Source organism: Colobus angolensis, unplaced genomic scaffold (genome assembly GCF_000951035.1).
Source record: "Colobus angolensis palliatus isolate OR3802 unplaced genomic scaffold, Cang.pa_1.0 Scaffold59, whole genome shotgun sequence".
In the NCBI taxonomy this organism is placed as follows: domain Eukaryota; kingdom Metazoa; phylum Chordata; class Mammalia; order Primates; family Cercopithecidae; genus Colobus; species Colobus angolensis.
The window spans coordinates 9,646,864-9,660,484 of record NW_012119487.1 but is presented as its reverse complement, the minus strand read 5'-3'; the positions used below and the strand labels follow the sequence as shown (position 1 = coordinate 9,660,484).

The window sequence follows — 13,621 nt, the reverse complement described above, 5'->3', positions numbered from 1 at the left end:
TATTCTGCTGCTTGTCCTGGTTCCCCAGGTGGGAGGTTCAGATCCTCTGTTTATGACGCCAAACACAGCTGGCCAGTGCTGGAACGGATGCCACGTGTTCTGTCTCTGAGACTTACCCTTTAACAAGTGTATTCAGTGCGTTTAGAGCCTGGTGTGCAGTTATATCGGGTGGCTTGCATCTTCTGGGATGCTCAAGACGGAAAACCTGTAAGTAGCTAACACTGGCTCCATCCGATTGTATGGTTAGGCTGAGTTCACTTTTATCCCTTGAGTGGTATGAAACTAAAACCCTTTTATTTCATTGATTTGAATATTTGAGTATCTAATGTGGCTCAGGGTAGGTACTTTCCAACCTTGAGGCAGTTGAGTAAATGAGCACAATAAACTGTTGAATGTGGGAGAGACAGAAGTGTTTCATTTGATAAGAACTAAAGGAGAGAGGGTTGAGGCAGGCTTTTTTTTTTTTTGAGATGTAGCTTCACTTGTCACCCAGGCTGGAGTGCAATGGTGCGATCTCAGACCGCACACACCACCTCCCGGGCTCAAGTGATTCTGCTGCCTCAGCCTCCCGGGTACCTGCGACTATAGGCGCATGCCACCACACCTGGTTAATTTTTGTTTAATAGAGACGGGGTTTCACCACCTTTGCCAGGCTGATCTTGAACTCCTGATGTCAGGTAATCTGTGAGGAAGGCTTAAATTAAGAAAGGACACGAGATGATGACAAATAGAAAAGAAAGAAAAGGCTAAGCACAGTGGCTCATGCCTATAAGCCCAACACTTTGGGAGGCTGAGGCAGGAAGATAGCTTGAGCCCAGGAGTTCCAGACCAGCCTGGGCAACATAGTGAGCCCCTGTGTGTGTGTGTGTGTGTGTGTGTATAATATGTAAAAAACAGGGAAAAAAGACCTGTGTTATTCCAGAGGCATGGGAGAAGAACCAAGAAAAGGGGAAAGGCACATAATGAACACTGTTTAGGCACAATGCTACATGTCTACACGGTGCCATTTAATCCTCAAAAATGACCGCTTTTCTTTTTACAGCTGAGAGTACAGGAGTGAACATTTTCATATGTAAGAGCAACGTGCTGTGGAAGCCTCTTCAGTAGGATGTTGACATGACTTGGTTCCACCGATGTGGTCCCAAAGCAAACTGACTAGATGGACAGGCCAGCCACATACCCTGCTAGCTCCGTGTGTGCCAGCATCTGCCCTGTCTCTGCCAGGCCTTATCAGGATTATCAGGTTTGAAATTTTGCTAGGTCTCAGAAACAGTAAGAAAGTAGGCCAAGGATTTTAGAAAAATCAAAAATTTTAATCTTTATGTATAACACATCAAGACCCCCAATTGTCTTTGAAAAGGTTCCCCCCTCCCCCACCAAAATCTGTAGACCGTAAGTCTTGGCCTACACTGACCTGATTTGTAAAATACCTTCCTCTGTGTACTTTTTCCCTTCAGCCTCAGGCTCTTGGCTGATTGATTGCTCACAACAGAAGCAGCCTGGCTTTCCTCTGGGAGTACCAATTTGAAAGCCCACCAGCCCGTAAACCTAGAGTACACTCTCCACTCCTGGGTCACAGAACTTTGTTCTCCCCAGCTCTGTAACCCCAGGACTCTACAGCCTTTGAGGCCCAACACCCAAGCTCTTCCTTGCAGAAGAGCTGAGATGCTAAGGAGACCATCTGGAGTGTCATAATAAGCCCTTGGGATTTGCTGAGCTCCCACACGCCTTGCTTCAACCACCTGGCCCACTTTCTTCAACCACATTCCACTTTGGAATGCGTGTCTTTAAGGCACCAAGTGATCTTAAGAATGGGGTCTGTTTTTGAATCCAGCAATCCAAGTTCCTATCTATCTCAGTGGGACCTCAAAAAAAAAAGAAAAAAAAAAAAGGATTGGCTCAGCTAATGTAAGGCCTGCCTTTTACACACCAGTTGTGTGTGAGTGACTGCTGGGTGCCAGTCCACACCCCCCCAAACAGCTCACAGTCCCAAACAGGGTGCTCCTACAGGTCCCAGGGTCCTGTTAGTGGAAGAAAAGGAGCTCCAGGAAGTCTTCCTCTAGCCTTCATGACAGGAAGTAGTTAATCCTCTGGGAAATAGACTTGCAGCCCTGGGAAGAAAAGAGTTGTTCCTCCTTGGGGACATACACCATCATCTGGGCAATTTCATCCAGTGTCTCTTCTGTATACAGGAGCTCCTGGCTCAGGAAGGCATCCCGTGCACACAGCCTCACGTGCCGGTACTCCAGTGGCAGGAAGGGGATGAAGTAGTCAATCAGGTTTTCCTTCACAAGACGGCTGTGGCCAAAGCCATTGTCTGAAATCAAGACCAAAGTTACACGGAGTCTGACCTAGGACTGAACTTAGCTGGAATTTAGAGGGGGGTGGGGGGTTGCTGTTTGTTTCTTTTAAACGGGGGCTTGCTCAACCAGGCTGGAGTACAGTGGTGTGATCTGGGCTCCTTGCATCCTCCACCTCCTGGGTTCAAGGGATCCTCCCATCTCAGCCTGTGAGTAACTGGGACCACGGGCGCACACCACACCTGGCTGATTTTTGTCTTTTTTTAGAGACAGGGTTTCACCATATTGGCCAGGCTGGTCTAGATCTCCTGGACTCAAGTTAGCTGCTCGCCTCAGCCTCCCAAAGTGCTGGGACTACAGGTGTGAGCCACCGCACCTGGCCCCAACTGGAGTTTTAAGGTGCCCCCAAACTGAAGGGCTGGGTGAGGTTGGATCTCTTCTCTCAACTCCAGGAGTGCTGCCTGCAGTATATGTCAAGAACTCTACAGCTGTGTCTCCTTTAGGTAAAGTCTTGCAGTGAGACTCAGAGTCTCAGGCTTCAGAGAGCACTGCGCCTGTTCTTGGGGCCAGTGCAAACTACTTTTCCAAGTATTTCCAGAAAAGGAGTTCAGGCACTTTTCTTGTGCCTACCCAAGGTTGACAGTGTGAGATAATTAAGGGCTGCCCTCTGTGTTCCCAAGTACCCTATCTACCTCATAAACACACATTCCAACAAACTAATTATCACCAGCTGTGGCTCTCAGCAGAGGCATATTGAGTCACTTATTTACCTGTGGTCTCCACAATCTCCGCCTGGAGGTGGGGCTCCAGGTGTTCCATCGTAATTTCTTCCCGGGACCATCCAGCCTTGAGCAACTTGAGGACCACCTCATTGATTATATCGCCCCTGAGATTACTGAAAGAGACAAGAGCTTGTTAGCCCATTTCTTTATATTTAGCTTCCATATGTTATCTCAGCGCTGAAACCAATGCATTGGTACCTGGAAGAATAGAGGCTGAGGGGCGTGGACCTCTCTCTTCCAGGAGACCTTGTCACAACCTCACAACCTAAAGGTCTGCACAGAAAAGACACTGTCCAGCTTTGCCACCCATGCTCTCTCGTTCCCTTTGACACACACTTACTGAGACTGTGCTAAGTGCAGGGAGCATGAAGATGGTAAGAGGTGGTTCTTTACTTCTGTGTGGTCTGAGGGGCATCCGTGTATTCGGTTCCAGGACAGTGTGGCAAGCGCTAATGGAAGAGTGACTGAGTTCTAAGGAGAAGGCTTCAGAGGGAGGACGAAGCTTCTGAGCAAATCAAGAACAATTAGTGACCATCAGACACTTGACAAGGAAGGGATGTGTCCAGGCCCGGGTGCGCCAGAGCACAGGCAGGAAAGGTTGGCCAAGGCTAGGGTGAGAAGGCCTTTGTCTGCCATGGACATGGACTTGAGCTTATGGACCATGGCGAAGGGATGGAAAGGAGGATTTAAGAATTAGTTATGGAGGCACAATTGAAAAACCCTGGAACTGATGGATGTGAGAAGTGAAAGGAGGTCATGAAACAACAAGTGTTAGCCTCAAGCTGCTTGCTGTCCCCCTTAACAGAGGTGGAACATGGAAGGGTAGAGATGAAAGCTTGGTTTCACACACATGTGAGTGTTTTTTGCTTGCCTGTGATCTCTCTCAGGTTGTGGTATCACTGGGCAACTGGAATTACGGGTGTGAAGCACAGAAAGCGATTTGGGTTAGAGATAGGAGGGAGAAAGGGGATAAGGAGAGAAGAGCAACCGTAGAGCCACCAGCAGGGGAGCTGGGACAGGTGGCGGAGACGTGGACCTCCTCCGCCCTCCCCGGCCCAGGCGTACTTCTCCCCCACCTCACTGAGCCGTCCACCCCTCCTTGGGCTACAGCCTCCGCCAGCTCCACCAGCTCCTGAAACCAAGGCCTTGCCCAGCTCCACATCATGCACTCGCACTTCCCTGTGCTTTCTCTCTTTTTAGAGACAGAGTCTCATTGTGTCACCCAGATTGGAGTACAGTGGTGTGATTTTGGTTCACTGCAGCCTCAACCTCCCCAGGCTCAGCTAATCCTCTCACCTTAGCCTCCTAAGTAGCTGAGACTGCAGGTACATGTCACCCTACCCAGATCTGTTTTTTTTTTTTTTTTTCTTGAGACAGAGTTTCACTCTTGTTGCCCAGGCTGGAGTGCAGTGGCATGATCTCAGCTCACAGCAGCCTCTGCCTCCTGGATTCAAGAGATTCTCCTGCCTCAGCCTCCCAAGTAGCTGGGATTACAGGCACGTGCCAAAATGCCCAGCTAATTTTTGTATTTTTAGTAGAGACAGGGTTTCACCATGTTGGCCAGGCTGGTCTTGAACTCCTGCCCTCAGCTGATCTGCCCGCCTCAGCCTCCCAAAGTGCTGGGATGACAGGTGTGCCTGGCACTATTTAAAAAAAATTTTTTTGTAGTGACAAGGTCTCACTATGTTCCTCAGGCTGGTCTCGAACTCCTAGGCTCAAGTGATCCTCCCACCTCAGCCTCCCTTGCATTTTCCTCAGGTCCAGTAGAATGAGTAGGTAAAGGACAGGGAAGGCAGGTAGCAGGTTAAGGTGTGGGGAACCAGTATCTCCATCTCTTTCCCTCCTTACCCAGCTCTGAAAGCCCTCATGACACCCACCAGTATATTAACTCACATCTTTGCTCATTTAGCCTGTGACCACACCCTGTTGTTCCATGGGGGCTCCTGGGAAATGAGGGGAGCTGTGTGGTTCTCTCCCTCCCTGCCTCCAGCATTGGGTAGAGGCTAAGGCTGGGCAGGCATCCTTCCCTGCCATGCAGGTAAGCCCGGACTGCCAAGTTGTCCAACTAGGTGCCTCATCGTAGGGGGAGGTGCCAATGTCTTTTTCACAACCAGAATTTACCAGGGGCTGAGAGCTCCCAGCTGGAGGAGCCCGGCAGGAGCAAGGGCCATCTGCAGTGCTTGCTCAAGGTCAGTTGCTCAGCCAGGCTTCCCCCGAGAAGCAGCTCACAACACTCTACCACTTGCCGACACTGCCGCTGCTGCAGGAAGGCCTTCCAGGCACATACCTGTGCACACAGGAGCAGCCACCGTTGCATCAGCTGAGGCAAGAGCCTGCTGCCAGGGTGTTGCCCCATCCTGCCTTCCCCGCAGGAGGCAGGTAGCACTGTTTACCTTGGCAGAGGCTGGAAGGCAGGATCTGGGATGCTGTGAAACCCCACAGTGATACTCCCTCACCCCGGCCCAGGGGCACGGACTCCAGGGCCTTCTCCATTCTGTAAGGTGCTGATGCAGGTAAAGAGAGGTCCCATCACATGGGGCAGGAAGCTGGGCCTATTTATTTCTGTAACCGCAGTGCTTTGCACATAGCAGGCACACAGCCTTTAGTAAATAAAGGGACATCTCTGCACATGTGTCTGCACCATCTCCACCCTTCTCAAGCTCTCCTGTTTTATCTCACAGCCAAAGTCCCTTTTCTTCCACCACTTTACAGGCTTTAATCTCACCCACTGACCCATAACCTGGGGCCCCTCTGTATGCGCCACCCCTCCCGTCTTCAGGATCGCCACTCCAGCACCAGCATTCTACCTTCAGACAGACACTGTCTTCCCGGAGCACCTCAATTCCCATCCACAGCCACCTGGGTCACTGGGAAGTCTGGAGGAGCCAGAAGGCACCTCTCTCAACCAGCCCTCTCCCCTGCCGGGGCTGATCTCACCAGCCTTATCCCTAAGACCCCAAAGGAAGGGGACTGGTGGTTACTGGTAACAAACCCCATGCCAACTGCTCTGTCTTTCCTAAAGGACAGACATAGACTCGATCATCTCTTTGAGCCTTAGTGTCCTCATTTATAAAGTAAGGACTGGACCAATCTAAGCTGTCCTCTTGTTAGGCAGCCAACAGACACTGGGGGCTGGGGCGCAAGGCCCACGACTCCACGAATAATTTCTATTTGTGTAGTTCTATAATTTTTCAAAGTCCGTCCTTTCCTTTTCCTGACAACAGCACAAAGGAAACGGCTTTAATCACCCTAGTCACTTTACAGCTCCCATGAGAACAGGGCAGCAGCTCCGATTGCAGAGTTCCATGTTCCTGTCCTGCCGCGTGAGCCCATTCTTGCAGCCTTCTATACTTGGCAGAAGTGGGCGAAGTAATGTTACTTTTCTGATGCCCAGCCACCGGCCCTGATTCCCTGGCCCGGATGAAGGACAGGCTCTGAGCACCACACTCAACTCCCTGCTTCAGCTCCCACCTCCTCTCTCCTGCCACCAGGGGGAGGCCAGCAAAACCACTGGCGACTGACTTCAAATAGCAGGTTTAGGATTTATTTCAGAACTAAACTGCTGCTCTTCCTACAGTGTGACTTGGTCACTCTAGCAGTTTGAATCGGTTGTGCTTTCCTCTCATGCCCTAGAATCCTTATTACAAGGGATGATTAATTGAAGCTCATTACAGAGATCAAGTCCAGAGACTCCAATATCAACACAGTGTCTCCTCCCAGCCATCGCCGGACTACCTGAGAACCTCAGAGGTTGAGAGGCTGCCGCCCTGCACAGCCTGGGGACAGGCTGTCAGCCCAGCCCTCGGCTGGAGGGGGGACCTCTGGCTCGTAAGGGCTGGGCACAGGCCCACACCAGAGCCACTAGAACCCAAGGCCACATCTTTTTAATCTGTCCTTTACATCCCTGTCAGTTACGCATCCTCGTCCCTGGAGCTCAAAGGCTCCCGGGAGACCTCCCCACCCTGCTGTGGCATGGAGGAGTCTGGCAGGCGGCTTTTCCGCAGGCCCCGCCCCATGCCGCCCACAATCACGTGGCCTCGGACGTCCACCGAGGCTGGGTCACTGGGAGAAAGGCCAGGCGGCTGGTGAGGGGCCGGAGGGTGCTGCCGTCGGGTCGACAGCCAAAATACTACAAAGGCTAACGTTTGCCTAGAGACTGCAAGGTCACCGGGTCGCATTAGGCAATCATGGCCCAGGTGAGGTTTTCCAAGCTGAGAAGTGGGTGGGAGAGTCTGTGTGGCTGGCACCACCTGAAGCCTGGAGACCGCTGACGGGGAAAGGGAGGAGGAAGACACTCAGTGCAAGAGAGATCCTGTGGAAGTGAAAGGGAGGCCCGAGGCTGGGTCACCACGCTTCGCTCCGTGCCGTGGGAAGGACTGGCTTCCGTGTCGGTGGTTCAGAGGGTCCCCTGGACTCCCCAACCCAGGGCTCAAGGGGAGAAACCACAGAGCACCCAGGTGACTCCTCTGTTTGGGCTCATATGCATGTTGCAGCCTCCACCTGACTCCCTATAACAGGAGGAGAGGTGAGCCCGGCTGCCTCCGAAGGTGGGAAATAAACAGTACAGAATGTGGGGATAAAAACTAATTAGAAGAATATACTGTCTTCACCTCCTGGTTCTGGGCACTCAAATCGTGCAAGAGATCTCTCTCTTAAAAGACCCTAGGTGCCCCGCTCCCCTCCCACTTCGCAATGCATTCTAAGTCTCCACAGCTTCACCTACAGACCAGGAAGGGCTGCCCGCCACCACACAGAAATCCCAAGCCAGCAATGGTTTAAACCTGTTTCACTTTTTTTTTTTTTTGAGACAGAGTCTCTCTCTTGTTGCCCAGGTTAGAGTGCAATGGCATAGTCTTAGCTCACTGCAACCTCTGCCTCCCAGGTTCAAGTGATTCTCCTGCCTCAGCCTCCCTAGTAGCTGGGATTACAGGCACCTGCCACTATACCCAGCTAATTTTGTATTTTTAGTAGAGACAGGCTGGTGTCGAACTCCTGACCTCAGGTGATCCACCCGCCTCAGCCTCCCAAAGTACTGGGATGACAGGCGTGAGCCACTGCACCTGGCCCGTTTCAGTTCTTCTTGTGAATCCACACTGAAACAAGATCTGCCCTCCACAGCTCACCCCTTCACCCCTCCATACTCCCCAAGCTAGGATGAAAATCAGCATCTCCCCACCAACTTCCCTATCCTCACAAAGTGCACCCTGCAGCTTGGGAAAACCCCCCAGCAAGCAAGTGCTGGCCTGGGGAAGGCGAGGCCGGAGTGGAGTTGGGAAGGGAGCACTCGGTTGGACTCCTACCGAGGCTCGAGCTATTGTGAAGCCTTTGAATTGGGTCAACAAGGACCCAAACTCAACTTGTAACAGACGCCGGATTCCCCCAGTTGGAGCCTCTGCAAAAAGATGAGGTTGGACAAGTTATTTCTAAGTTGTCTTCCCGCAAAGACATGTCAACAAAAGCACAGGAACCGCAGTGCCGTGATTCAGTGACTGGGTCCTGCGTGGCAGTGTCACAACTGAACTACAGGTACTCAGAGGAAGCATGGGCTTCTCAACCCGTATGCCCTGGATTTTAAGCCAGTGATGACTTCTCATGATCGGAGCAGAAATAGACCTTCCAAGGCTGGAGGAAGAAATGGCCGTGTTGGACTTGATGGGAGACTATGCCATTCTCTAACCAGGCTTGCCTTGGGAATTTGTTTCAAAAAATCTGTCACCCAGATTGGAGTGCAGTGGCCCGATCTCAGCTCACTGCAACCCCCACCTCCTGGGTTCAAGCGATTCTCCCACCTCAGCCTCCGGAGTAGCTGGGACCACACATCACCACGCCCAGCTAATTTTTGTACTTTTTGTAGAGATGGGGTTTCGCTATATTGCCCAGGCTGGTCTTGAACTCCTGGACTCAAGGGACCCGGCCACCTTGGCCTCCCAAAGTGCTGGGATTACAGACGTGAGCCACCACAGCTGGCTGCTGCTTTCTGTACCAGAGTTTGTGCTGCTTTTTCTTGAGGAAAAGGTTCTGAACCTGGGGGCGTGTGGAAGCCTCCACTGCCAGCTAGTATCTTCCCCTCACCCACCCCTCCTGACTACTGTTCCCCAGAACCCACCTGAGAAACAGAAAGATAGTCCATGCAAACTTGGCCCTGTGGCCCTCAGGGGCCCGGCGTTCTAAGTGTGGCCCAAGGACCTCCAGCAGCCCTGGGTGTAGCTTCTCGGCCTCATCGAAGATGAACAGAGTCTGGTGGCAGAGCTGCTGCGTCTCCCGGATCTGGCCCATCAGCTGCTCCTGCATGGAATATAGGGAGCAGCTGGGGAACTGGCGACTTCTTCCACCTTGAGGCCTTGAGGGCGTGGTTTCCCCTGGGCATGTGCAATGGACTCCTTGGGGCTGGGTTTCACCCCCTCGAACCTATCAAATCCAAGCTCTGGGGGAGGGCCTACGACATTTGCATCTGACCAGCTCTCAGGTGATTCTCAAGCACCCTGAGGGTTGAAAGCTAAACAAGGTGAAGCCAGCCTGGGGACTAGGAGAGAGCCTAGAAAGGAGTGGGGAGAAGCCCTTCTGCCCTTGAGAAGGGGCCCCTGCTCCAGCCCTGCTCTCTCCTCTCCAGGACTAGGTCCCATCCCGGAGCTAATAATGTCCACACTGCCTGCAAAATTTCATTACTTCTACAACAAAAAAGTCCAGGCGCAACTTCCCTGTTTAAGCTCGGGGTCTATTCCCAGGGGGTGGGTAGGAGTTGGGCTTTAACACAGGGGTGATGGGCAAGGAGAGGCTCATGTGCCTAGAGGCAGTCACAGTCCCCTGCCCTGAACTCCCGGGTGCACAGCGCCCACTGGCACCCTGGCTGGGCCGAGATCTCAGGGGAGGAAGCCTGCTGAAGGACTGACTGGGCCCAACCAACGTCCGACTTTGCTCCTGCAAGGGGCTGTGGAGGGTTCTTCGTCCCAGGCAAGACAGTAAACCCTCAAGTGAAAAGACGGTTCTTTGCAATGTTCATCAAAACGGGCAGGGAATATATTATTCAGGCCCAACTCCCACCCCAGAGCCCACACTCCCCGTCTACTGGGTGCACCTGTGTGGGGGAACGTGTGAGGTATAGGTTGTACACATGCCAGTTTTCAGAGCAGGGAAGCTGGGGTTGCAGCCGTTTTGCCACAGTCTAAGCCAAATAGTTCTTCCTGGAAAGGCCAGCTCAGCCTGCCCCTGCCCTCCAAAGCCATATGGAAACTGCCAGGAGACGTGGGCAGTCTCTGTCCTCAGACACTGACATAATCTTCCCAGGTGAACACATTTCAGATATTAGAACAGAAAGCCAAAGACAGGTGCAGTCATTTCTGTCAGGCTCTTCTGGTATGTTTTCAATACTACATGGCTGAATTAGTAGAAGAAACCCAAACTGGCAGAACAGCCAAGGAAATTTCTGTGCATCCACTTGCTGATAATAAGCTGATACGGGAAGACGTGGAAAATCATAGAAGATAGGATAGGCCTGGTTTTTTTTTGAGACGGAGTCTCACTCTGTCGTGCAGTGGCACGATCTCGGCTCACTGCAAGCTCCGCCTCCCAAGTTCACGCCATTCTCCGGCCTCAGCCTCCCCAGCAGCTGGGACTACAGGTGCTCGCCACCACACCCGGCTAATTTTTTGTATTTTTAGTAGAGACAGGGTTTCACCGTGTTAGCCAGGATGGTCTCAATCTTCTGACCTTGTGATCTGTCCACCTCAGCCTCCCAAAGTGTTAGGATTACAGGCGTGAGCCACTCTGCCCGGCCAATAGGCCTATTTTTTAAAAAGGCAGGGTATGCCACTCTCTGTCCAATGTAGTTACAATGACAAAGAGCCTGGGGAAACGTTCCGCACCAAAGGCAGCACATAAAATGCTAACTCTCCTTAGTTGACAAGGGTGTGCCCATGTGGACAGTCTGATAGTTTTTGCTTTTTCTCTGTTCTACACTGCTTGTGACATTTCAATACTTCTACAACAAAAATCAACATGCAGCGTCCCTGCTTAAGTGCAGCGTCCAGCCTCTCGAGTGTGGCTATTCGGGGGACAGAGCAGTGGGGGGTGTTTGGAACGCCAGTCTCCGCCAGATGCTCAGGGCCTCTGTGAGGAGTGGACCGAGTGAGCGGCTCTGTCACAGGTTCTGCCACCTGTCACCACCTCCCCAGGCTTCTCCAGAGCCCACTTCCTTGCAAGGAAGGGCTGGCAGAAGGGTCTTCCTCCCAGCACAGAGGCCTCACCCCAGCCCTGGTCGGCCTCACCTTGTACAGGTCCACATATTTGCGGTGAGGAAAGTGGAACGTGGCGATGAACATCCTGACACAGTCACTCATCAGCCCATCCCGATACAGATTCTCCACCAGCATCCGTGCCACGAAGTTCTTGCCTGTGCCAGACCAGCCGTGGAATGACAGAGCAAGGGCCTTGTCTGGCTGGGGCGTCTCTAAGTAGCCCCTCACTGTTCTTAGGACCAGCTGCCGGACCAAATGCTGGCCGTGCAGCCGCACGTTCAGGTCCCACTCTAAGCCTAAGGACAAGAAAGAGGCAGTCACAGCAAAAGGCACACACAGGCGCATCCACCAGAGCAGCCAACAGCCCAGAAACCAAGCAATTCTGAATCTCTCTCGGTTGGGATCAGTTACTCTTCCTGTTTGGCCTTATAATAAGCAGCCAGAAGGCAGACTTTGTAGCAGAAGGGATGCAAGGACTACTTTCTTTCCTTTTTTTTCTTTTTTGAGATGAAGTCTTGCTCTGTCACCCAGGCTAGAGTGCAGTGGTGCCATCTCGGCTCACTGCAACCTCCGCCTCCCTGGTTCAAGTGATTCTCCTGCCTCAGTCTCCTGAATGGCTGGGATTACAGGTGCCCACCACCATGCCCGGCTAACTTTTGTATTTTTAGTAGAGATGGGGTTCACCGTGTTGGCTAGGCTGGTCTGGAACGCCTGACCTCGTGATCCGCCCGCCTCGGCCTCCCAAAGTGCTGGGATTACAGGCGTGAGCCACCGTGCCCGGCCTCAAGGACTACTTTTTGAAGAGTTTGGGAAATAAAGATGGGACTTACGGAGACAGAGGAATTGCCCTTCCTGAAGATCCTGCAGATACCCAGAACAGTTGGCACAGACCTGTCTAGGGAGGAACCCTGTCCCCCGTGTCCTGAGGCTGCTCCCATCCCTTGGTTTCAGGGCTCCCTGTTTCATGGAGAAGCTTGATTTTATTCATTCTCATTCAATTCAGCCAACACTTGTTGAGAGCAGCTCCAGTGTGCAAAGCCCTCTGCTAGGCCTAACTTCCTCTTAGACATGAGGTTGTAGGATTTGGAGATGCGGCTACCAGCAGCCACCGTGGAGACAGGGAGGGTGTGCTGCCAGCTGTGGGTGAGCACTCCAAATCCAGGATCAATTGGTTGAACACCTCAAGCCAGCCCAGAGCGTGTATTCTGGAGCCTTGGGAGGTCAAGGTCTATGATTAAATATTGAGGGTATCACACATTGCTCCAAAAGTAGTAGTGACATAGAAGAAAATTAACATTTGCTGCTTTTTTCTCTGTATTCAGAACTGGGCTGAGTGTTTTACATTTAGTCTTCACAATTCCGCAAGGCAGGCATTATTATTCCCGTTTAAAGTTGAGGAAACTGGCTGGGCGAGGTGGCTCACACCTGTAATCCCAACACTTTGGGAGGCCAAGGTGGGTGGATCACCTGAGGTCAGGAGTTCGAGATCAGCCTGGTCAACGTGGCAAAACCCCATCTCTACTAAAAATATAAAAACGAGCCGAGCATGGTGGCATGTGCCTATAATCCCAGCTACTTGGGAGGCTGAGGGAAGAGAATTGCTTGAACCTGGGAGGCAGAGGTTGCAGTGAGCTGAGATCTCGCCACCGCACTCCAGCCTGGGTGACAGAGATTGACTTGGTCTCTAAATAAATAAATAAAATACAGCTGAGGAAACAGACACTTGGGAAGGATTCTGCCAGCAAAGAAGAGGCAAGACTAGGAATGCAGTGGAGGGGTCTCTGATTCCCCGGCCACAACAATTTGGATATCCAGGCCCTTGTCAAACAGGCACGTTGAGGGCAGAAAGTAGTTGACGGCAGAAAGTAACTCGCTAATTGCCACCTAGGGTCTTATCCAAGTCAACAGTGATCCAGATTCAGACTTCCTGACCTGTATGTACTCCTATCTTCTGTCCTGAGCCAGACTGTGTCCCTAAAAACACTGTGTTATTGGCATTTTGGCCAATTAAGTGACCTAAATATCTAAGGTGGGCCTCCTTTATGAAGACTGAAGGAACTGGGATCAGAACTCTGGGTAAGAAGTTGCTCCTGGGGAAAAGTGAGGAAGCTTTTGCAAATGTCTGAATAGGTTTCAGAACATGGGGCCAAAGATGACCTTGTGAGAGTGAAAATGCAAATCAACTGCAATATGCAAATCAAGTCACCCAAACTAATTAGACAATACTGGTTGCCGGGTGCAGTGGCTCACACCTGTAATCCCAGCACTTTGGGAGGCTGAGGCGGGCAGATCACAAGGTCAGGAG

General features: G+C 51.9%; 1 protein-coding gene across 1 annotated transcript; it reads right to left on the bottom strand.

The window, feature by feature from the left end:
• Positions 1-1,292: 1,292 nt before the first annotated feature.
• On the bottom strand, positions 1,293-11,963 carry TOR3A (torsin family 3, member A). The gene is made up of 4 exons (XM_011962399.1): positions 11,347-11,963; positions 9,189-9,367; positions 3,071-3,195; positions 1,293-2,317 (listed from the first exon to the last, which is right to left on the bottom strand). Exons 1-4 carry the CDS (start codon positions 11,659-11,661, stop codon positions 2,067-2,069), a joined length of 870 nt encoding a protein of 289 aa, XP_011817789.1. The 5' UTR covers positions 11,662-11,963; the 3' UTR covers positions 1,293-2,066.
• Between the last annotated feature and the right edge of the window lie 1,658 nt (positions 11,964-13,621).